The 25,503-nt window shown below is 33.5% G+C and overlaps 2 protein-coding genes across 2 annotated transcripts in view; both read left to right on the top strand.

Annotated features, from left to right (window-relative positions):
• The window catches only part of LOTGIDRAFT_229226 (hypothetical protein), a gene marked incomplete at its 5' end in the record, with an annotated part of 29,653 nt that extends 15,016 nt beyond the window's left edge, over positions 1–14,637 (top strand). The window contains 22 exons of the mRNA XM_009062157.1: positions 137–200; positions 868–1,086; positions 2,534–2,693; positions 3,037–3,193; positions 3,520–3,634; positions 3,954–4,121; positions 4,330–4,471; positions 4,816–4,866; positions 5,660–5,696; positions 5,967–6,061; positions 6,304–6,397; positions 6,889–7,023; positions 7,444–7,597; positions 7,971–8,158; positions 8,478–8,722; positions 9,079–9,236; positions 9,429–9,540; positions 10,376–10,572; positions 11,081–11,176; positions 11,493–11,737; positions 12,092–12,275; positions 13,569–14,637. Of these exons, the coding sequence (XP_009060405.1) occupies positions 137–200; positions 868–1,086; positions 2,534–2,693; positions 3,037–3,193; positions 3,520–3,634; positions 3,954–4,121; positions 4,330–4,471; positions 4,816–4,866; positions 5,660–5,696; positions 5,967–6,061; positions 6,304–6,397; positions 6,889–7,023; positions 7,444–7,597; positions 7,971–8,158; positions 8,478–8,722; positions 9,079–9,236; positions 9,429–9,540; positions 10,376–10,572; positions 11,081–11,176; positions 11,493–11,737; positions 12,092–12,275; positions 13,569–13,766 (3,214 nt within the window). The 3' untranslated portion in view covers positions 13,767–14,637. The remainder of the gene's footprint in view (positions 1–136; positions 201–867; positions 1,087–2,533; positions 2,694–3,036; positions 3,194–3,519; positions 3,635–3,953; positions 4,122–4,329; positions 4,472–4,815; positions 4,867–5,659; positions 5,697–5,966; positions 6,062–6,303; positions 6,398–6,888; positions 7,024–7,443; positions 7,598–7,970; positions 8,159–8,477; positions 8,723–9,078; positions 9,237–9,428; positions 9,541–10,375; positions 10,573–11,080; positions 11,177–11,492; positions 11,738–12,091; positions 12,276–13,568) is intronic.
• Positions 14,638–17,513: 2,876 nt separating this feature from the next.
• Positions 17,514–19,460, top strand: LOTGIDRAFT_229225 (hypothetical protein; the record flags this gene model as incomplete). The annotated part of the gene is made up of 3 exons (XM_009062156.1): positions 17,514–18,269; positions 18,855–18,902; positions 19,240–19,460. The coding sequence occupies 3 exons, from the start codon at positions 17,514–17,516 to the stop codon at positions 19,309–19,311; spliced, it is 876 nt and encodes a 291-aa protein (XP_009060404.1). The 3' UTR covers positions 19,312–19,460.
• Positions 19,461–25,503: the final 6,043 nt, after the last annotated feature.

Below are 25,503 nucleotides of genomic sequence, written 5' to 3'. Positions count from 1 at the left end.
TCTTGTTACTTGTTACTGAAACTTAAAAAGAAAATTCTCACTTGGTCAATTTATCTAACTAGGCATGTAATTGATACTAGCCTTGACAGTAATTATTAGTAATTAGTAATTTAAAGGAATTTTTGTAATTTTTCAGAACATTGTATGTTTACCATAAAACTAACACTTACCCTAAAAACTACCAATATTCTGATCTGAAGGTATGTTGTTTATTATTTTCAGTGTGGTTTCTCTTTATTATTAAACTGAATTAAGTTTATATTCTTTAAAACAGTACTGCTGAAGTCTTTACACTGGTGATAGAACTGTATTTCAACTGATTTTAGATAAATAAGAAATTTCTAAGCAAGAATTTTTGTGTGCAAAGAATGTCATTTCTACTTTTTTTGTTTTTATTTTATAGTCAGATGCAAGCAAGGTTGGCATTTTAATATTTATATCTTGTTATTTAATGTTTGCTGTGAACCATTGTCTAATATGTTTGATTTAAAAATTTACATTAAAATATTTAGTTTCATTTATTTACTGTGAGCTACCTTACTCATTCTTGAATCTTTGACCATTCTGCCAAAGTTGTGTTCATTAATGTAACCAATCAGTGTCGATTTGTAGGATGATTTCAATTGTACTTTTGACTTGTACTGTTAAACCACTTCTAACTAGAGGTTTAATAAGTATGCCTAAATTATTAAAGTTGAACTTGATTTAAGAAATCAGATTTAGAATGATAGAATGAGGAAAGGAAACCACAGAAAATTTATTAAACAAAATATCAAAGTGATGAGTGAGTTATGTCCCTTGTTTTGAATGTTTAATATCTTGTGATTAACAGCGTGACATTAACATTAATTAAACTATTTTATTTAGGGAGTGTCAACAGGAAGTTCATCTGCTAATAAATCAGAGAAGAAATCAACAGCTCCACCGGTCAGTAGTACACCAGGAGGCAAGGACAAATCTCCTGATCTTAAATCTAGTCAATCCAATATTAAAGATCGCTCTTCATCTTCTACACAAAGAGATAAAATAAAACCAGATAAACTTCAGACCACACCCCGTGTACCTTCCCCCATTTCTTCCCAAGTCGTGAGTAAAGTAAAAACAAAAAAACCTGATAGAGTAGATTAGAAACTTTCATTTTTATTTTCTTTCATCAAAAAGTATAGCTTCCTTACAATACCAAAGATAAGTATAGTATACTTTTTAAAGTGTTAGCTATCAAATTATGATAGATTTACTATTAAGAATTGATAGTTTAAATAGATTACGAAAGTAAACTAATCAAATTAACTATAGTTAATTATAATAACAATAATAAGTTTTTAACTTATACAGAAATATACATCAACATACAACACAAATGATATCAAACTAAATTAAAAATCATTATAAGCTATGTAGTTTCTTTCTGTCTGGTCGCAAATTAAGATTTTCATGTATTTTTCATGATTTATTGCACTAAAGATTCACATTCCTCATTTTTAAAACTTTAAGCTTGATGCTTTTTATGCACTCACATTCTAATATGCCTTGATATACTGAAAATTTATATGGTATGTGGTATATCTTGCGTAGCAACCTCTTGTTCTTTATGACAACTCTCTTGGTTATTTACTGCAGGATATTTGAAAACCCATGTGAGACTGTCTGTATTACTAGCGCCCTGCATTTAATATAACATTTCCTATCTAAAGATTTAATACCAATATTTTTTTAAGATTTACAACTAATATTTTTTTGCAAATTATAATGAAAATTCGAATAATAAAGTTTTATTAGATCTAATTCATTGTCTATGTTTAACAATTTATAGTTAACTCATGATAATATTTACTCTCTAATGCAATGATTTGTAGATACGTCATTATTAATGAATATGGCACCTGAACCAATCATATTAAACTTTGAACAAATATCCTATTGTGTATTATATGTGTAATCTCAAACAATAGATGATCACAATAGTTTATGGAAATTTTATAATACTCAATTGTCTATTAGGCCATACAAAATAAATAGTCTGTCTGTTTTATAGGACCTTTTTTTTCAAAAATCAGTGCGAGAGGCCGAATTTATTTTTTGATATTAAAGCTCTTTTTTAGATTTTCAACTGTAATAAATCAGAGCGAGAGAAAGCATATATTATATATTACCACAAATTTAATGTACATTTGATATCAAGGCAACAATCAGGCATTTTTGGGCCTGTAAAACAGACTATTTATTTTGTATGGCCTTACATGTATAAGCTTACTTTGATATCTTGCTAATGTCCTTATATGTAATTATTGTATTGTTTTATGTTTCAGACACCTACACCAGATGATAAATCACCATATTATATGTGTATCCTTTGTACTTCATTATATCAATTTTCAGTTCATAGAAACTAGTAGGATGAACCTGAAAAATTTACCTCATTGCAAAGAATTTTTGTGATTTCGGTGAATAACTATGGAAATGCAATCAAATTATCAATCCTGATTATTATTTACTATCCTTAACTCTGTTATTAGTTGTTGATAATCTGCAGCCAACTGAAGTTGTAATATCATTCTCTGTAATACCACGCTGGTTTGACCCCCCTCCTCCACCCCCTGAGGAAAAACGCTCCCATACCAGTGTTAAGACTGCTAAAGATAAAGAGTTAGAAAAAGAACCTACAGCAATGACTAGTAGCAGTGTTTTGGATGGTATGTAAGACATCTTTAATTGTTAATAGTAGTATATCCAGTAGTAATACGTCTTTTGGCTCTTTGATTTCCAGCTAACACAATGTCAAGCTATTACCAACTTATGTATTATATCACAGAATGCATTGATTTGATTGGATTGTACACCAGAGAATACACCCAATCAGAATCCTAGACAGAGAGACTGTAAACATATGGCTCATTATTTACAAACACTTGTCAAGGGCTCTGATTAACTGTATTCGCTATTGTAAAATCCAACTGAGGATGATTTTAAGATGTTTTGGTGTCCCTGAATATGTAAATATTGTATTCAATTAAAATTCAATTCAAATTTTTCAAGGAGGATCAGTTTGTCATGAGAAGTCGGCACCACCAGTTTTAACACCAGGCTCCCTGATAGCAGAACCTTATTCCTGGAAGAGTCTAGTTACAGGACAACCTATCATGAGATTAAGAACTACTGCAACAAAAGCGGCTGTTTTAAGTTTACCAGCAGGGTAGGCATAATATCTAGTTTTATCATTTAGATCTTATATCTTTTGGAAATCACTTTGTTGGAGGAGCCATGTTGGTCTCTACCCTAAGATAGCCCATGATTTGGTCTGGTAAAGGTTTTAATAGTTTCTTATCACTTGATTCTCCCATGGCATTGATGCAGTTTTTAGGAACTTATAGTGCTAATTTTTTAGGATCGTGGAACAGCAGGATGTAAAATTTCCAATTCTTTTGATTTGTGTCAAAGAAATTGTTTAAAAGTGTTGCAGATGTTTGTATTTATTATATATAGAAAATAATGAATATATTATGTTTGTTACGTTTGCAGTCGCCATGTTTTAAGATTTATGATGACAGCACCATTAGGATATCATGTACATCTTTGTTCTTCTGTTAACTTTGTTTTTGGTGATGAAGAAAATGTCATGGCTCAGTTAACTAATGTAAGTTATAATTCTTGATCGAATCATTTTAAATTCTCATGTTTATGATACTTCCATTAATCTTGGCCTGGGAGCCACGATGGCTTAGTGAGTTAGACGCTTGCTCATTAACCTGAATGTCCAGAGTTCAATCAAAAAAACAAGAGTAGGCTAATTTCCCGCATTGAATGGTGTTGACTGTCAGATGCCCAGAAAAGTCAGCGGTTTTTAATCTTGGCATGCTGAAACATTCCAAGATCACTCATAGCACACTGCATGGTGTTGTCCTGTAAGTAGCAGATAAGTAGGATGTTAAATTCCATTTTCTATCTATTTCCAGGAAAGTTGTAGATTTCGAGATACTGCCTATCAAGTTATTAATAATTTAGGAAAGTGTGTGCAGTCCTTCAATGATCAGTCTAAATTCAATGATTGTTGGGAGAAGTTTGTCCAGAGTCATTGTCCTTATCAAAATGAGAAGAATATTTCAAAGCAGCATCATTTTGAGGTAAATATATTTCATATCTATATGGTGGTGTAGACAATAATACCATAATACCATATATTTACCTTATATAAAATATATTTGCATTTCTTTTTCTTCCGGCAGAATCTATAAATGTCCGTGTAGAAAAGACCATTGCTCTAAGTTTAAGGCAAAGACTAATGTTAATATCATTATATAAATAGAAATATGTCTTTCTTTTGATATGCAGGTATTTAATGAAGCATTCTATGCCATGTTGAAGAGGAGTTTAAAAGAAATCGCGACACCAGAAATGGCTTTTGCTTGGAGAGCGTTTAATTTTGATTGTACAACTAACAATATACTAGGATTATCTGTAGGAAGCAGACCAGGTATGTGTTTTAGATCTACTTAACTTAAAGAAAACAGAGCTTGACTCTTACCTTCAAGTTGGCATACTCGGACACTGATATCCAATAGACTATGACTGGCAAATCAGATACAGTGGCAGCTGCTTAATATTATTGGTATTTTTAAATGTTGATCTCCCATATCAGGATTTCACCTTGGTTATGTTCAGCCAGAAGCGAAATTTAACCTCCATTTCTGTCTTTATAATGGATTTTATATCTTAGGCATATTTAATGGAAAACAATGAGCTTTAATTTCGTTAGTAAAAGCAAAGTGGATGAGACAATGTCATTCACCTGATTTTCAAAATCTCCAAATATTTCAGCAACAGGAACCTCAACAGGGCATAGAGGTTCAGCTAAACCGGGCAAAAAACGTAAGTCATTCTGTAGCAGCACTAGTCTACTAATAGAGATGTAGTCTTTTATAACAATGCATACAGTACTATCTTGTAGACTCTTTGTGTCTTTCTATTAATCTTTCCTATCTTTGATTTTTACCCTGAATCTTATAACAACCAACTATAAAAAAAAAAACTCTATTTGATTCAATCACTACCAAGTTTGTTTCTCTCAAATTGCATGAAATTTCTTAAGCTGAGAATTAAATTAAAATTTCTGATGTAAATATATAGCATGTTGTGTTGTGGTAATATATTAACAAAACAATCTAATAAATTTGTTTGTAAATCAACTCCAATCAAGTCAAATCAATTAATATTAATCTAATCAAAATATAAATTACAGTGATTAAAAAAGATCTACATTTAACTTAAGTTTATACAAAATGACATGTTTTAAATGGTAGAATTATTATCTGATTATTGTATAATATTATGCTACAATGGTGACAGTTAACTTATATTTAAATTTCTTTTCTTTACTGCTTTCTTGGGTTTTATAGAAGCTGTTCAACCAGAGGGTAGGTTTATTATAATAGTAGATGTTGTATACAGTATAATTCTGAATATAAACCGCGCATAATACACGCCACCGTTTAAGTTTTTTTTTTCTGAAGTTTTTATGCCCAAGCCCATGGCAAGATTTTTTATTTATTTCTTTTCTGCTTATTCTTCCTTTCTTTTTATTCCCTTTGATTTTATCTGATGATTATTTTAGTGTAAAAATATACAATACAATATTCTAGTTATTTCTTTTTATCTATTTTAGGAGATTTAGAAAAATCAGAAAATATATGGACAAATAGGTAATATTATTTATTAACTTGTTTGTTATTTAAATTTTAAGGAATTTATTTCAACAGTGACCAAGTGGACCAGAATCTTTTCTTAAACACACTAAAATGCCCCAAGTTGCATCTGTGACTTTCTTTGCCATCAATGATTCACATGATTCACATGATTCTTGGTCAGAAGGGATGAGTAACAGAGTAACAGTGTTACAAAACTCAGCTATTCCATCATTGATCATTCTTAAACATGGATTCAATAGTTGATATATATTATTTGAATTTTAGGGAAGCCACAACAGATGAACAAGTAGCAACAGTCAAGATGCAGAAGGTTTGGAGAGCTCACTGGGTTAGAAAATTAGCTGAGGCCAGACGTACAGGTTAGTTTTATCTCAGTAGTAAATGACCAAAATTTTATTAAGGAAAAGTGGCATCGGCAACAAAGTTACTCAGTCTAGAATTGGCAGTTATATTGTTTTTTGAAAGCAAAGCCCAATCAAAGAAAGAAAAATCATTAAGCACCAGCCATTACTTTTTATTCTGATCTCAAATTAGTAAACCATACAAAATAATTCCAGAATATAAATTTTACATTACATTTATTTGTGTTTTCATTGTACAGGTACAGAAGAGAATGCTAAAGCTTATGAACAACTTCAGAAATCATGGTCTGTTATTGAACAAAATATGGAAGAAAATGGTCTCTTTTTATTTAGGTATGTGTATTTTTTTATATTCTAAAAGCTTATGCTTAATGTACATTGTGATACACATGCTGGTGCTTTTCAATTAATGAACATAAAGTTATTTTGTGCCAAATGTATTTAAAAGAAAGTAAAGAATAACAACTAAGGTTCACTGTTAAGGATCCTTTCTACAAGCTGATCCTTGGCCAAACCTCTTGGCATTGATCTTTCCCAGATTATCTGTTCCCATTTACAGCTGAGTCAACTGGAATTATGAGTGAAGATGACTTATTCAAGGTTATCAGACTATCACACATCGATCGAGAATTGAACAAAAATGAAAAATTGAAGACTCAAATTGGCTCATTGTTAACAAAATTTCAAATGGCTAAAAACAGAACTAAGGATGAGTAGTTGTAGTCTGATTGGAGTGGCAAATAAACCTATATTGATAAACCTATGGTATTGGATTAAAATATTAAATAGCTTCATAGAATAGCATATAATTGATAATTTTGTAGAGAATTATTTAAAAGAGATAGTGACCTAATGAAGAAATATTCATTCCATCAAGATGAATGGAATAAAATATCATATAGTGACTATAAAGGTATATATCCTGACCAACCACCAAATAACTGGTTCCTTGTCTTCAGGTAAGTCTTGTTTAATATTATATCTGGTACTCTTTAATAAAGTGAATAAGAGGACTTAAAACTCTTGCTTCTTTGAATGTCTGAATGGATCTTTGGTATAGGGCTGAAGCTACAACAAAACTCATATGTTTAGTAATAAGCTTATTGTCTAATTTAGATCTCTATAGCTTGAATATTTTATTACTCTCTGATAAAACTCATTTTCAGCTGTCAGTAGCACTCTCAGAATTGAAATCAGGCATCTGGTGTTCCTGCAATTCAAGAAAAACATATTTTGGACGGGCACAGGCCATCACAATACAGATATATCAAATTCTATTAAAAACATCTGATATCCAGATCATATCTATATCTAAACCTTCCTTTTAATATTATACAGGAAAATCATTAGTTATTAATTATATGAATTATTATTTGTAGAGAGATATTCTATGTTAAAGAAGAAATGTTAGCAGTACCTAAACTCTATGTACCTATTAATACTTGTCTATTACGTGTTATAAACAATGATACAGGTGAAGAGTTACCAAAAGTCTTCCAGAAGGTGGCACCATATGTCTACAAGAAGAATAAGGTATGATCTATATTAAATGAATTGTGTTTAAATTCTATACTGCTTATGTTAATAATCAATCACTTACTTATGAGTTACAATAGAAGTTCTGAAACATTAGGTGAGGTGCGCCGTACAGGGACACACAATTTTCAAAGGGTGGGCACAGCCAATTCTTTCACTATGTCAAATGATAAAAATTTGTGGGGGCCAAAGCACCTGTGACAAGTGGTAAAGATCTTTGGATGGAGCTTTTTGCTCCGTAAATATTACTCACCTGTTACAAATTGACTAGTCTAGGCTAATACAGCTTTCCTATAAAATCTCTATTAATGAACACTGTCTTATTAAATCAATCTTGAGCAGTAAGGTAGAACTCTATTTCTATTTGTAGAAAGGGTATACTATGGTAGCTGAAGCTAGGACCACAGACCAGTCTATTATGAGTGGTTCCTGGAGAATGAGATTAATAGGATCATTAAGTCCTCTACCAGCACCCCGTGGTACCGATGTTAACTGTAGTTTCAGTGTCAAAGAAATCAGAGATTATTATATTCCTAATTCAAAACACATCATTTTGAGGTTTGTAATTTCTCTATTTAAGATTGACCGTATATAAGACACACACCATGCTATTAGATTTTCAAGGAATTCAATCTGGGAATTTATTTATTATTTTTAGGCCACCAAATAGCTGTTAACTGAAATCCTAAAACAGAAAATTTTAGAGTTGGAGCATGAAAAAAATCAAATGTTATTTTGAAGCTCAACCAGCTGAAAAATATAGGCTTAATTACTGAAATTCCTTTAATTCTGAAATAAAATGATAGTGCTTTAAGCTTGTATTATTTAGAGCTGTAATTTCTATTGATTTATTTTTGTTTCTGTTTGTTATATGTAGATACACAGTGAAAGTAACAGAGGAACACCTAGCAAGTCTACAATTAAATACATCTAAAACTGATGTATATATTAAATTGATGGTATTAGATCACGAGGAAGAAGTGGCCAGTATGACAGGAAAGGGCCATGTTGTTATACCAGCGTTTATCTTCCAAAAGGACCATTCCAGTGGACAATCAGCAGCATCTAGTGCTCCACCACCTCTAGCTGATGAAGATACCAAGAGAGCTGGATCTAGAGCTTGTAAGACAGTTTTTTTAAATAAATTGATCAAGCACTGAACAATAGTGATAATATTTGACTTCTGTCATTATCTCAATTTTGAAACTGAGCGTCACAAATTAAAATATATCTAATCAAGTCTAACTGCTCCATTGTGGCTCTTTTATAGACCCATTGTAATAGAAATCTTATTTTTAAAGATATGATGATTATGCTGAAAACAACAGACAAAATTTTGTGTCACATCATGAAAGACTGCACTAATAAGATTGATTGTAAGAGTTTTTTTTCTGTCTTATTGTTACATTTTAATAAGGCATGAACTCAAGTTATCAATTTTTAAAGATCATATTATTGAGATATTATCATCTTTACAGCTAATAAAGGAATGAAAGGTAGTAGTCAACAGTTGAATAAATCCAAGAGAAGTTCATCAGCTAAAAGTCGAGAAGAACAACCTAAAGATGGCCGTAATTCTGTCAGTAGTCAACATTCGGACAGTGGTGATACTGAACTGGAAGAAAAGGATTTAAGGGTGAGTGATGATCCTCAAAATGAAGAAATTGAAGATGTATAGATATTTAAGATCCAGTTCAAATCAAATTAACACTGTTATAGTTTATACATTAGAAAGAGTGTTCACAGTTTCTTTGTTTTTAATGAAGTTTGTATAGCATTGTCCTCCTTTGAGTTAAATTATCATCTATTATACATTTAATTATTTTAGCCACATAAATACACTATTCAAGCTGTAGTATTACATCATAGTTGGCCATTGTCTGAAAGCAGCTGGCAGTTTGTGAATATGATGAAAGAATTAGAGAAGAATGAACTGAAAGGTAATACTCTGATTATAGAATTCAGTTGATATATTTATCTCTGTAAACAGATTTTTTGGTAGAGCCACCATTATTTGCATGAAAAAAGGTTCAAATTGAGAATGGAAAATACTAATACTTTATCAAATATGTTTGAATCTTCTGCCCAAAAAATATTTGTTTTTATCTTTTGAGATGGATTTTGTTTTACTAGAAACAGTCTGGAGTAAATGGCCCAACTTAAAGGCTTTATAAATGTAGGACATGCTTGAATTTTGTTGAAAATTCATAATAGGTTTTTAATAGTTTTAAAAGCTTTCATCGACTTTTCTACTGTGCGTGCAGATAGCTTTTGACGAGCACTCATTAAACATGATGAAGTTACGAGGAAACATGGCAGTCTTATTATTTATGAAGTAATTAATTCTGGATAATGTGTATATTCTAAGCTTGTTAAAGTAATTATGTGTATATATGACAATAGATTATATTATATAAAGGTATTATACTGTTTGATAATGTATGAAACTGTTATAACCTGTAAGCTATGAGGCCTAACAATGGTAATTTGGATGAATGATTATTGTAATAATTTGATTAAATCATTCTTATGAGTATTCATTGACTTCTAAAGAAGACTGTCAATGTCAGTTTCCTTTTTTTGGTAGCAAAAAGATATAGATTAGGACCTAATAGAAGAATACGTTTAAAAATAAGTTTTTTAATTTTGGTCAAATACAGAGTCGAAATTAGAGAATGAAACATATTTTTATATAGGCCCAGCAAGAAAAAAAAATCATATTCCATTCAATGATAGTCCAAAAAAAATAATTTGTAAAGCTCTGTTTCATTTTAGTGGCATTTAAGGAGAGAGCACCATCACCACCATCTAAAACGGAGAAAGCAGCTCCATCATCTAAAGGCAAACAGAAAGGGAAGGGAGAGAAGAGTAGTAAAGATAAAGAAACTAAGACATCTCGACCACCTTCTCAACAATTTGATTTTACCAAACCATTCTGGACTTTACGTATTGTCAGTGATGAAAAATCAGCAGTAAGTATTGTGAATATTTCCAGTTCACACAACTTAATTCATTCTTTAAATAGTATTTAGTTGTTGTGAGCATGATATATAGACACAGTTTTATGGAAGAACTTTACCCAGTACTCAATTCATATTTCCATCATTAAATACTTGCTATTTGTTATAAATGTATAAAACCTTGATCCTGAACATACATGTTAGAAAAATTACATGTATCATATCCTTCTTACCTTTAGCCTTCTACAACCTGTTAAGTGTATGGTTTTAATTTGATGTAATGTGGTATCCTTTATCAATAACTTTTGATCAGAATTCTGTGACAGAAAACATGGCCTTAAACTTTCTGAGGATTAACCCTTTACATTGAATGTGAATTCAGATAAAACGTTATTGACCCTAAACTCCATGTACTCGTAATATGACTTAGAGCGGATGACATTGACATCATGTGACATCACCCGGCAACGGTTGCTCAATGGCAAGAGTTAACTGACTTTGTTCAAATGTCTATTAACAGGAAGAAATAGAAGTAAAGAGAGATACAGAAAGAGCTGATGAAATCAGGGCTATGAAGAAAGCTTGGGAAGATGCTGAACCAGGCCGTGCTGCTAAGGTATGACTGATAATTATGTATAACTTAAAACCACGCTTTAGTACCGTTACTTCAGAGGACTATTTAAGATGCATTAATAATTGGGTTTCAGCAGCACCCATGAGTAATAGTTCATCATTAATGCTCTAAACCCTATATGGTACTTACTAGTCTAGTTTTCAAGAGCTGTCTTTGCATAAATAAACCCAATCTGCTTCATCAAAAGTTCATCTAAGAGCTTATTTAGAAATACATAATATTTGAAAAGTAATTGTCTACCCCCACGAGAGGCAAACTATTTCGCAAACTATTTTGACGGGTCATTTATCTATTACAGGCTTTACAATCAAGATTAAAATATCTCAATTCCCACATGATCAAAGTTGAACATGGTCATGGTGATGGTGATGTTGCTGCTGATGAAGTCACAGAAGGAGGTGCACCAACTCCTAAAGAAGCTGAACGATTAACTCCTGTACCATATTTAGATCAAGCTGATGATACAATATTAACATTAGAACCCCCACCCCCTCCTCAACCTACTGAGATACTTCAACCAATAGATCTTACACCATTTATAAAGTATGCTTACTTCTTACATATTCTTACAATTCAGAACTAAATTCTGAACATTAATCATTTATATGCACTGTGTACTTACGTACCAATCATCAGACAGCTCTCTGTAAATGCATTCGACTTGGGTCTATATGGCTACTTGATGAAGCATTTTGGGTGGACTTTGATATAATGAGGATTGGTAACTAAGGCATGTCTTTCTCACCTTTGTAGATCTCTTGATGTTGCAGTGCAATTTAGTATATACTTTGAAGGGTCCACAAAGTTAAGATAGTTATTCTAATTATTAGTCAGATGATAACTATTTTTGTATAATAGTCAATGTGTGATGTAATCTAACATTATGTTTCTTTATAGAAAAACATTGGAGAAACCGAAGTTTTTAGATGAAGAAGAGATGCAGAGAAGAATGGAAGCTAGACAGAAAGAAATACAGGAATATAAAGCTGCTAGAGAAAGAGTTGAACAATGGAGAGAACAGGATAAAATTAACAGAAATCAAACTAAAATAAGACAATTAGAAGAATGTGAAGAATTACAGGTAATGAGTAGAAATTTGGAAAGCTACCGTATAATTGTGAATATAGTGCGCACGCTTGTATAATGCGCACCCCTCTTTTTCCTGGAGTAATTCTGGAAAAATCTTTGTCACTGTACATAATCTGCGAAATATATACACAAATATACGGTAATTAATGAGTTGACACTGTACTGGCTATTGATATGGGTGATCTAATAAAAAGGTCAAGAGCAGGATCTAGGATAGCAAGTTGTTACCTAGGTTTAATTCACATGTTCTTTTTTGTTGTCATTTTCCTCTTGTAAGATATGCATTTAAGAGTTTTTTTCAGGGTTCTGGAAGTTTAGCCATATAAATGATGCACTGATATTTTTTTTATGAGGATATGATACTCAATTATTAATTTTTTCTTTAGTAAGCTTATATCAAATATCAAACAATATTAGTTATGTGGACTCTGAAAGGGCTCTGTTAATACAGACTCAGTATGAACTCTCCAAAAAGAGAGTGAAATTCCTTGTGGAAAGTAGCATCAAGAGTAACTGTTTTTACCTTATACTTTTGAATAGTATTTTAAGTGGAGCCCCAAGAAATTATTTGTTTTCTTTCTCTTACTGTAGGCGTTAACTGATACTAACAGAAAAAATTATAATAATTTACTGAAAAAATATCGTAAGAAACACCTTCACCTTGCCTCCATTATAAAAGAGTTTATTTCTGATAGTGATTCATGTCATTCTATCCATGATTCCGAATTAGCTTTTATATAATAGTTCCACCATTATCTCACCCTGTATGTCCTTATTTGTTGTTAAGTAGTTCAATTAGATAATAAGTTAGCTAGATAGTAATGAGTCACTCAGTAAGTCACTGTTAAGTCTGTGGGTCACTGATATTTCTGTTAAGTTTGTGAGTCACTGTGAACTCTGAGTCACTGATATTTCTGTTAAGTCTCTGTTTCTATTAAGATCGTGAATTGTTGTTAAGTCTGTGAATCACTGATATTTCTTTTAAGTTTGTGTGTCACTAAAAATTTTTGTTAAGTCTTTGTCTTTCTATTGAGATCAAGAGTCACTGTTAAGTCTGTGAGTCACGGTTAGTTTGTGGATCACTTTAAATATTCAATTTTCCAGTCTTTGAATAGGACACTAAAGAGAATCTCAAACTATAATTCCCACTTCAATCAGCATAGAATACCTTATAATATGAATTAAAACCTCATACATTATTTTAGTAGAATATTCCAGTCAATTATCTCACCTTGCCCCTTTAGTTCAATGTTTTTATCCTTCCCTTTATTATTTTTTTCTCAAGGCGGCATTAGATGCTGCAAGGAATGCAGTGAATAAACCAAGAGAGGCCTTTAGACAGAAATATTTAGAAGCTGAGAGGAAAAGATTGGAGGAGCTAGCTGCCCAGGAATTGAGTATGAAGACAGAATTAGAAGCTAAATCTCCTAAAGGAAGAAAAAGTGCTAAAGGGCAAAAGAGTGCCGGTAAAAAGAAGAAATAAGTAAAATGTGTATAAAAATAGAATTGTCTATATTTTTAGGTTTTTATTGTAAATATTAGGTATGTCAGGAATCTTCTTCATAATTCCTGTCATTATTTATTTTAAATAATATACAATTCCAACTGTGATATTTTTCATGTTCAGGATGACATAATAATTATTATTGAAAGTCAGTGCACCTGGTTAACCACTACAGTACAATATTACTGATTAGATAATGGGCAAATTAGGTAGTTTATTTTGGTTGGTGTTAGTTTGAAGAGTAGAATATGTGTTGTCAACTTGAAAAGTTCGTCCAAGTTAAATGTTGTCAAGTGTCTTCAGATGTCCTGTTTCAATTTAAAAAGAAACAGCCCTTAGCCCATGGCTCCGTCCCTATGGTTATTTATCTTAAATTCACGAAATTCCGTCCCTAATACAAAAGATGTTAATAACGTCATTTGATTGGCCCTATTTTTGTCCGTCCTATGTGATTAAGAAAAGTATGTTTAAAACTAATTGATGTTGTGATTTTTGATGTTAGATAAGAAATATGCACTTGGTTATTAGTGCTGTAACAATTTTTCCGAATGAAGCATATAAAAAAAAAACTAGTGATTTAGATAAACAATTATAGCGTATCTGGGCCTATCAAAGTTAAAGTGTTCTTATTTTTTCACATTCCTTCACTGCAAGGCCTTTATTCTTTATTCTTCAACTTTAAAACTTGTGAACTGTGAAGCTGTACCTTTCAGTGCTCTACTTATATTTCGTCCAAGAGTATATGCATTATATTTTCCTGTTGTCATTCAATTATAGAAGCCTATTTTTTGTAAGCTAGTATGTTTTCATATATGCATTGGAATATAAATAAAAAATGTTTCTCTTTGACAATAGTTGCTCTATATAATGTTGATCAGTTTAATTCACTAAGCAGTGATGTTATAATTATGTCTACCTATTGTTGCAGATAGCCAACACAAATAATTATTATGTCACAGGTTTGGCTGAAAGCGGTATATACTTATCTCTTCCAAAACCAGCGAAATGTAAATGATTTGATCCGGATTTTTTTAGAAATTGTGTACGGCGAAAAAAACGGGGCGAAATCTGATTGTTGAATTCTGTTAGCTCTAGGTTCATAACACCAACACTTACATTTCCTTTTCAATAAACGGTTTCTGATATTGAATGGTTTTGAAATGTAGAAACAGTTTATTGTTTTAACTTTCTACCTTAGTTTCGGCTTCAGACAGATAGATGTGTCAGCTATTTCAGATGAATGTGGTCAGAAGAGAAAGGAATCACCATTACTATTTCATTTTTATGTGGCACCAGAGATTAAAATCATAAACTCTGTGATTAATTTGAAACAAAAAACCATTGCTGCGAAGTGTTGTTAGTATAGTGTAGCAAAACGTGTGCTATATATATAACAGTATTTTAATCTGTAAATATATGTATCTCTGATATATCACAGTTAAATGATATTCAGACTACTGATTACTCAAAATATACAGTATAGGTCTGTTGACAATAACAAGATGATACTTTAGTTGATAAACTCTAACATTTGATAAATTTGATAAAAATAAAATAAAGGGATTTTTGATAAAAAAAAAAAAAAAAAACCCAAATGTTAAGTAAAAGTATGACATCCGCTTAGTATATTGGTTATCATTTGATATCTAAGCGTAACTTACTTCAAATACAGCAGGATTTTTGCTGAATTAACGAAGGCTTTATATACACAAAGAAATCTGAGAGGAAACACCATTTGATTTCTCCTGGTCCAAAATTACAGATAAAGTTTTGTCCGGTGAGGCTTTTGTCCGTCCTCCAGAAAGAAGACCCTAGTTTACGGCACAGAATTGTTCCTTATTGTTTCAGAGACTTCAGCTTTATCTTGCACGTGTACTCCAAAATGATTAATACGTTTTTCATTAAGGATTAATTATTAAACTAATATGTAAATCACAGATCGCGGTTATGTTACAGGAAAGAGGGTGAAATAAGAGCTAAGCGAGTAATGGAAAGAAAACCCTTTTTGACAAGAGATTTCGTTTCCTTCACTATTCATGAAGGATTCACTAATTATACAAGACTCATTGATTTGATAACTGACTTATTACCATAGTTTAATTTACATTGTCTTCCATCACTCCTCTCTGATTAATTTTCCTGTCTTCATTTGCTCACATGGAGCTGAAAAATAAGAGGTGAAAACTTTTCCTTTTTTTTTTTGTAATGAATAATATTCGAAAAGAAGACAAATCAACTACTGCTAAGCATATGCGTACAGTTAAACATGTATCAAAAAAAAGAGTTTAACGCTTGCTCGCTAACCTGAAGGACCCTGGTTCGATCCTGGCTAAAGTCGAGATTATTCATTTTTTTTTCTCAATTTATCAACCTTAAAAATGTTTCCCCTTGTCAGTGAAACAGCGCCTTGTTCGGATGTTCTACAGCTGTGCACTCTAAAGATATTTCAACAGTTGAAAAAATAGGCTAATGCCGTTGCCTGACAAAATTTTCTTTATTGCTGATGGTGTTGTCCGTCATCATTGGCCCGTTAGGTACAGAAAAGTAGGTCGTGAAACTCTATTCATTTCATTTTTATACGCCCACAAGTAGTCCAGGGTATTTTGTATTCACCCCGTTCACATTTGGCTTGTGCTCGCTCTACGGGCTACAATTCTCCACAGATTCTTTTGATTTGTTATTTTGGGGTCAATGTCATTATGAAGATGATCCCTATCGATTTTCGTGGTGATCTGATTATTTTTCATCGAAATATCGTGTCTGACCTAGCATTTTCAAGCTAATAGCTATATTGTGCAACTCGTTCTCACTCTACAGGCAACAATTCTGTATGGATTCTTTTGATTTTTATATGCCGATACATAGTATGGAAGCATATTGTCGTCCGTTCGTCCAGGCTACGATTCTTGGTGGATTATTTTGATTTTCTCGGCAATACTGCACAAGTTGCACTATATAGCTAATAGTCGGAATCTTCATAATGACATTTACCTTAATATTAGCATACACGCAAACAGATAAAGAAACTATTATGATCACCCGGACATAGATCCCCTGGGGTCTGGAGCGTGTGCTTAACTATCGTTACATTTAGTTGTTTGTGAATGCGAACATTACAAATGTGGCACGCTTTTCGTTTGGGCTAGCCATTACAAACTTCGTCTAATACCTTGATTGCAATAAACAATTTTCGTGTATCGCGGTATGAAGCGATTTGATTGAATTGTAGTGTACACTACCGAATATAGCCAATCAAAGCCCCCGACATACAAACTGTAAATAATAAGCCATAATCATAATCAAACTGCTTTAACATGAAACGACATGTCTTCTTATATGATGAGTGATTATTGTCAATTAGTTAATAATACTCAACAGGTGGTTTACACTCTAACCAATATGGCTAACACCATACCAGTGAGTGGCCATCGACTGCAACTGTTATGACTTTTTAGAAATCTAACCGAAAATGTTAATCACTTGCTCAAAATATATATATATGTGTGGTATAGTTTCACGAGCTGGCGAAAACTTCCAAATGTTAATTTAAGAATCGATATTTACAAACAAATTTTATATCTTTTGTGCGCGAGTCGTTTATTTTACCTTGATAACTGGTAATTCAGTTTACCAGTATTTCAGTATGACGACCACGGATACACCAAGCAGTTCGTATTTATCCTTCAGTCGTGGAACCAGATTTTCGAATTGTTCTCATTTCTGAAAATGAATAACGATTATGTGACAATAGCACTTGTTATGTTCTTCTTGTTACCAGCATTAACTGCTAATTCGCTTACACTTTATTGTGTACTCGGTGATATCAAACGCCAAAATACCCTGGCGAAGGAGCTGTTGTTATTACTAACTTGTGTCGATTTTATTGCCTCCGTCTGTATACCCCTTTTTCATATAATTATTCCTATCATAGACAGTCCATCCTTTTTCATATGTATGCTAACGGGATTATCGCAAACGTTTTTTTCACTCTTTGCTACTGGATTAGGCGTTTTAATGGCATGCGAGCGTTTTGTGGCATTGACGATACCTTATTGGTACTACAAAATTATGTTTCAACACAAGGTTCGTATTCCTGTTTTACTAATGACTCTGTACATCGCGGCTATCTGTATATTACCACCTGTTGGTGTGGGAAATGTTCACAGGATAACGGTGATCAATGGTTCGGAAGTCATAACCTGTGGTGTATTTCCTAAAAAACCACCAAATACGACAAGTGAGGGGATATTTCCTAAAATGTACGCAGGTTCTGGTTGTTTATTTACTCTCATCTCGGTGTTCTTAAACATTTTAGTTATAAAATTACTTTATTCAATGCGACACAAAATATCGCCACCAGAAATTGTACGAATAGAAAAAGAAATGAACGTCAGATCGAGAAAACTAAGTCAGGAATTTGTGTTGACCAAAATGGTTTTTATGCTATCCTTATCATTCCTTATTTGCCTGACACCATTGTATGTAAGTAGAACTACATTTTTAATCTTATTATATTTCAAAGAATTCTTATCAGCTATTAGAGGGGGAAAAGGCCAATTTCTATCCCCTTTAATCAATGTTGTGGGCGAAGCTTATGCCTCCAAGGCACATCATCCAGTCTATGAAGCTATTTGGTTAATTGCCATATCACCCCTTTAAATTCAAATCGAAACAATCGCAATTTATTATGTGGTCTAATTTTTAATAAAGGAAGGGGCGAATTTGATAAGGACGAAGCGGATAGGGACAAAATGGGTAGGGGGCGATCTGGGAAAAGGGCGAAACTTAGAAGGGGTAATGAAGCGCATCGCTTGCGCCACTCCAGTGCTAGTAGTGTTAGCAATACACATCATATTATAAATATAGCAAATAAACATTATCAGCTATATGTGGGTTCGACGTTAGGATGTCCATTTTACAAATCCATTCATAATTTGGCAGCAGATGTCCCGGAAGAGTGTACGTAATGAAAAAATGTCTCCCATGTATCTCACTGTATAGGGCCATGTCCGTCTTTAAGAGCCCAAACTGTAGCAGGAAGTAAAACTTAGTTTCATTTCATTTCAGATCGTGCTATTACTCGAACAAACTGGAATACAGATACCAAAATACTTAGTTAGTATTACTCATACATTAAATGCCGCGAGCACTGTAACAGATCCCATCATCAACATTGCTATCAGAAAAAAATATCGTAATCAAATCAAAGCTCTCGTTTGTTGCAAAAAAACATCAACAAATGCCATTTTAGGTCCTTTACATTTGCCTTTATCGATTGTCCATAAGGCTGTCCACCAAGACTCTATCCCCAGTCCAGTAATTGTGAAATGATTGTTATGTAGTTCATCAAGAACGTATAGTTACCGTAGGGGAGTCACCTGACTGTTCTGCTGCCGCGCGTATTTAAGTCACAGCGAGCCCCAACTCTAAAGTGTGCTTATTTGTGATACAGGTCGAAAGCCAACGCTGGACCTACATTTGGAAGCGCTGTCCGTACGTCAGAATTTTTACCTCTAGGATTTGAGACCACGGCACCAAATGTTCCATTCCAGCGTAAGAGAGAGGTACGGAGAAAAATACAGAACTGTGAAATTGCATTTATATTTGATAGTGAAATATAGAGAGGCCCACAACAATATGTAGTCATAATGTCTAATGAAATAAAGAACTATTTAAAGAAACGTTTTATCATTCAATACTACTTTACATAATACATTTATGCAGCATCTGACATGATACTAGTCCAACATAGGACATGATACTAGTCCAGCGTCTGATATGATATAGTCCAGCATCTGACATGATAATAGCCCAGCATCTGACATGATATAGTCTAGCATCTGACCTGATATAGTCTTGCATCTGATATGATATATTCCAGCATCTGACATAATATGGTCCATCATCTGACATGATATATTCCAGCATCTGACATAATATGGTCCATCATATGACATGATATATTCCAGCGTCTGGCTTGATATAGTACAGCATCTGACATGATATATTCCAGCATCTGACATGATATAGTCCAGCATCTGACATAATATAGTCTAGCATCTGACATGATACTAGTTCTGCATCTGATATGATACTAGTCCTGCATCTGACATGATTAGTCCAGCATCTGATATGATAAAGTCGACCACCTGACATGATTAAGTTCAGCATCTGCCATGATTAAGTTTAGCATCTGCCAAGATTAAGTTCAGCATCTGCAATGATGAAATCTAGCATCTGATATAATAAAGTCGAGTATCTGACATGATTAAGTCTAGCATCTGATATGATTTAGTCTAGCATCTGATATATTGTATAGTGTAGTATCTGGCATGATACTGTCCAGCATCTGACATGATTAGTCCAACATCTGATATGATATAGTCGACCATCTGGACATGATAAAGTTCAGTATCTGCCATGATTAAATCTAGCATCTGATATGATAAAGTCGAGCATTTGACAAGATTTAGCCTAGCATCTGACATGATTTAGTCGAGTATCTGACTTGATTAGTCCAACATCTGACATGATTTATTTCAAAACACTGCTGATTTAGTCCTGGAATGGACATCTGGCATGATATAATCGAGTATCTGACGTGCTATAGACTCGCATCTGACATGATTAAATCTAGCTGTGTACAACTGCAATCACGTTTGCTCACCCACAATATTTTGATTTGGGTAGAAGTATTATTGGTGATGGTAGTACTTGATTATTGAGCTAAGGGTCACTAACAGCGCTAGAAATTTCAAATTTTCTTTACAACCAATTATTATCTTCATGAGTCCAAAAGAAAGGGGAAGCAAAATGAAAAAATAAAACTCCAGTTCAATTCACAATAACTTTTAATAACTGGTATGTTCTTTAGTGAACATGTTATAACAGAGAAGACTTCATTAAAGTATTAATTATATTGTAAACTAAACATTATATACACAGCCGTGTTTCAAGACATACGGACTAGATTAAATCATAGAATAGGACTAAACGACCTCCTTGGTCAATTCGTCTTAAAGGGACATTACTCTGTTATGATATCCAGACTACATTTAAGCGTATGAGTCTGAATATTCTCCATCTCCTTCCCTTATATAAAGCTGAAATGAAAGCATAGTATAAATTCACATTTCACATAATTGTTTTAAACTATTGTTTATGCCTGTGTCCATATATATATATATGAAACTATTAAACTGAATTTTAAAACTTATTTTAAATCATAGTCTTTAAATCTCACAGGCATTTGCTTTGCACGCGATGATATTCTCACTGGTTGAGTTTGGTCTCTTGTCTTTGGACGTTTCAAAATTGGTTTTGGAACAGGAACATGGACTGCTTCCTCTACTGGAATTTCAGGTTGTTCTGCATTTGGATATAACTTGACTTCTCCATTTGTATCATTTATGTTGGGTCTATAATCATCTTCGTCATCACTATCAGAATCGCTGTCATTGTGCTGATTATCTTGACTAGATTGTTGAACTGGTTTCAAGTGTTTATCTGGATCATTTTGATAATCTATGACGGGTAACCAGAGTGATGTTCCGCCATTCTTATGTTTTGGTGGGTAGCGTAATCGTAAGTCTTTGCGATTGCGTACAGTGATTAATCCAGAAGATAAACGTACTACATATTTCCTAACCTTCAGGTTTCTCTCTTGAATAACACCATCGTTTGGATTGTCTATTTTGGACGACCACTGGATCTCCGATCTTTAGCACAGGAAGTTCCTTTCCTGGGCGAATCTTATCCATTCTTTGTCGCTCCTTCGCAATTTGTTTGTCATAGTCACTAAGTTCTTTATGCCAATCTTTAGACAAACTACTCTTATGAGCTGGAACAGTATCCCGGACAGCTTGACCATATACAAGAATAGCTGGAGATAAGCCTGTTGACTTGTGTGGTGTATTACGAATTTGTAAAAGTCCTTTAGTCCATTGCTCATAGTCTATTTTCCCACGAGTAAAACATTTCCTTAAAAGTGACTTGGCTTGTTTAACTCCATTTTCAGCATACGAGTTACTTTGTGGATAATGCGCTGAAGATGATATCCATCTCACTCCCCATCGTCTACAGAAATCACTAAATTCCCCTGAAGAGAATGGTGGGCCATTATCTGTATATAAAATCTCAGGAACAGTTGTATCAGCGAAGAAATTTCTCAGTTCCTGAATAGTTGTTTGTGCTGTCGTCCTTGACATTTTGGACACACTGAACCATCCACTTTTCCAATCGGTTATTATCAAAAATTTACAATTGTCTATATCTGCAAAGTCGGCTGATACATATTGGAAACATCGTTGTGGAACTGGAAGATGAATTTCTGGTTCGGCTGGTTGACTAGGTCTATCTTCCATACATAAACTACATTGTCTGCATTTTTGTTCAATCTGGGCATCAATTCTAGGCCAATAAACAACTAATCGGGCTCTAGATTTTACACCAACAATGCCTCTATGTCCAGAATGCAGTTCATTTAAAACATGTTGTCTTAATCTTCTTGGGATTAAAAGTCTAACTCCATACAGAATAAAATTATCATCCCTTATGGATAATTCATCTTTAACATTCCAATAGTCTCGGATTGATTCATCAAGTTGTTTCTTACTATCAGGAAAACCATGCTGTATAGTATCTTTTAACAACTGGTATTCAGGATCATTGTCAGCAATATTACGTACATTTTCTAAATCTAATGTACATTGGGCTTGGTCCATAGATGCAGATTGTATTGCTTTGACATATAAAGATAAAGCTCTTGAATCTTCAAAGTCTTCTTTGTTTGGTTCAGAAACTGGATTTCTAGAAAAAGCGTCAGCTATGATATTACTGGATCCTGGAATGTATTCCACTATACAGTTGTAGTCCATACATTTCAATAAATTCCGGAGTATTCTGTTATTAGAAACTTCGTCTAATCTTTTAGAATTGACTAATGATACTAGGGGTCTGTGATCCGTAAATACTGTAAATTTAGGTCCACCTAGCAAAAACTTCTTCGATTTTTTCATGCTCCAGGCTAATGCTGTTATTTCACTTTCTATAGGTGCATATCTCGTTTCAGCGTCGGTTAAGCTTCGACTTCCAACCATAATGGGCATCCAATTACCATTGGGTTGTTTCTGTTTCAGGACAAAACCAAATCCTGTTATACACGCAGCGTCCGTGTATAATTGTAGAGGTAATCCAGGTCTAAAAAATGCTAACGTTGATGGTGATGCAAGATGCTTCTTTGCTTCAACAAAGGCTTGCTGTTCATCTTTATTCATCTTATAACGACCTCGTTGTTTTTTGAGTAAGTGACGAAGAGGTGCTAGTTTTCTTGTTAAGGCTGGATCATATGGAGCAAGTTGATTGGCTAAACCATGAAATGATCTCATTTTCTTCAACGTATCTGGCTCTGGAAACTTTTCAATAGCCTTTATTGTTTTCAGATGTATAGAAAATCCATCTTTGCTGATCTTCAATCCAGCAAATTCGATCTCAGATTGTTTCCATTTGAACTTCTTAGGATTGAGTCGTATGTTTTCTTGCCTGCAGCGTTGTAAAAAGTTTCTAACATTTTGTAAATGTTCTGTATGATCTTTTCCATACACGAGAGTATCATCCACCAATCTTGATATTCCTTTAAGACCTTGTAATGCTTCACTAATTCTACGGTTATAATGTTCTGGTATAGAATTAATTCCAAATGGAGCTCTTTCAAACCGAAATTGACCAAAGGGCGTCAAAAAGGTTGTCAAGTCTTTGGATTGTTCGGACAATTCAATTTGGTGATACCCTTTTTTAGCATCAAACGACGTAAAATGTACTGCAGCTTCAGCCTCTATCATCTGGGCACACTCTACGACTCCTGCTGACTGAAAGTATTCACGTTTACAGAACATGTTTAATTTTCTAAAGTCTACACACATTCTGATATCTGTAGTTCCCTTTTTCGGAGCAATTACTACGGGACTAACCCAGTCTGTCGGGTACGTGACCTTCTTTATGTGACCTTCAGCTTCTAGTTGAGCTAATTCAGCTTTCAGTTTATCATAGTATGCAAGTGGTAAATTTCTTGGAAAATGTACCTTGGCAGGAATAGCATTTTCATCCAACTCAATATGAAAGGGACCTCCTTTAAGTGGTTGGACTTGAGCTGAGAATATATCTGAAAATTCTCTTTGAATGTCTTCAGCCGTAACTTTATCTGCTGGCTTATGTGTATCAATTTTCTTCATTTCCATTGGTTGTAAGATAACATCTAATTTACTGGTCACCTGGTTTGGTTGATGATTTTCATCGTGAATTGAAATCTCCTTCAATGAATATTGTGGCTTAGTATTTATGGTAACAATGCCTAATTCTATTAGAGCATTTCTGGATAAAATGAAAGAGTTCAAATCATTAAAAAACACTAATGGCTTTGTAATTTGTCTATCACCAAACTTTATAGTTGCATCATAATATCCTATAACATCCATTTTACTACCACTGGCATTACAGGTATTTAACATTTCAGTTGTTGGAGGAAATAAATTAGCTACATCATCATCTAGTTCAGCTATTCTATTGGTTGGAGCACAACACCAATCTGACCCAGTGTCTATTTCAGTGTCTATAATGTGACCTTAAATATAAACATCAACTGTCTGTGCAAAGGATTTCGTAATTGAACAGACTATTCTGCTCAGTTTCTTCTGTCGAAAAGGTCTATCCCTGTCTCCATTTTCTTTCGTCTTAGATCTGCATACAGATGTGAAATGATTCCGTCCTTTGCAGTTGTGACAATCTTTACCATATGCTGGACATCCACTTTGTTTATGAGATTGTTTATAACCACAATAGCTACACTTAGTTTGCTCATTTCTACTTAATGACCTTTTGAATTTATCATTTCTGCTATGTGATCTCTTTTCATGTCTTCTTGGACCAATAGCATTTACATTCTGTTTAGGCCTCTCTAATTCTATTTGTGTTTTCTTTAAATTTTCATCTGCCTCCAGTTCTTCTAATGCCATTGCCAAATCCAATTTCTTCTTTTTCAACATCTCTTTTCGAGCATCTTCGCTTCTGGTTGAAAATACAAGTTTCATAAGTATTAACAAATCGGTTGCAGTTTGTTTACAATTCACACAAAAGTTTTCCGAAAAATCGCAATCTTCAGATATTTCAGCAATGCAAGAATAAAATTGTCTTGAGGTTTGGTCTGCATTTTGCACTGCTGCATTGAACTGGTGTCTAGCAACCCATACTGGACGGTTGGCTTCTATTAAGTCTTTTGCAATATTCATCACATTTTCAAAATCACCCCTTTCATCAGGTCGTAACTGTAACATAAGTGCATTGACCTTTGAGAATGTTTCAGGAACCATAGCCGTCTGTAATGCTGTAAGTTTTACTTCCCAGGGTTTATTTTCTATTCTGGCCTCCCTTATGAATGATCGGAATGCTGATTCCCAAGTGCGGTGACGTAGTCTTGAACTCATCAAAACATCCAACTTTTCAGGACACAATGTTTTCAACAGACTCCAGGGTATTTTATCTCCACCTAGATTTCTTACTTCCTGTTGATTATCATTATTCTGAGGATTCCGACGATTTTCATTCATCTGTCTTGACTGTAAAACAGCGGTAACTGTTTGAGCAACAATACTCGAAATCATCGCAGGGTCTATCATTACTGGCGTTCCTGTGGCTATTGTAGATGATCCTTTTGCTCTGCGTG

Source organism: Lottia gigantea (assembly GCF_000327385.1).
Source record: "Lottia gigantea unplaced genomic scaffold LOTGIsca_5, whole genome shotgun sequence".
In the NCBI taxonomy this organism is placed as follows: domain Eukaryota; kingdom Metazoa; phylum Mollusca; class Gastropoda; family Lottiidae; genus Lottia; species Lottia gigantea.
The sequence above is the reverse complement of the archived record's forward strand: the minus strand, read 5'-3'. Positions and strand labels throughout refer to the sequence as shown.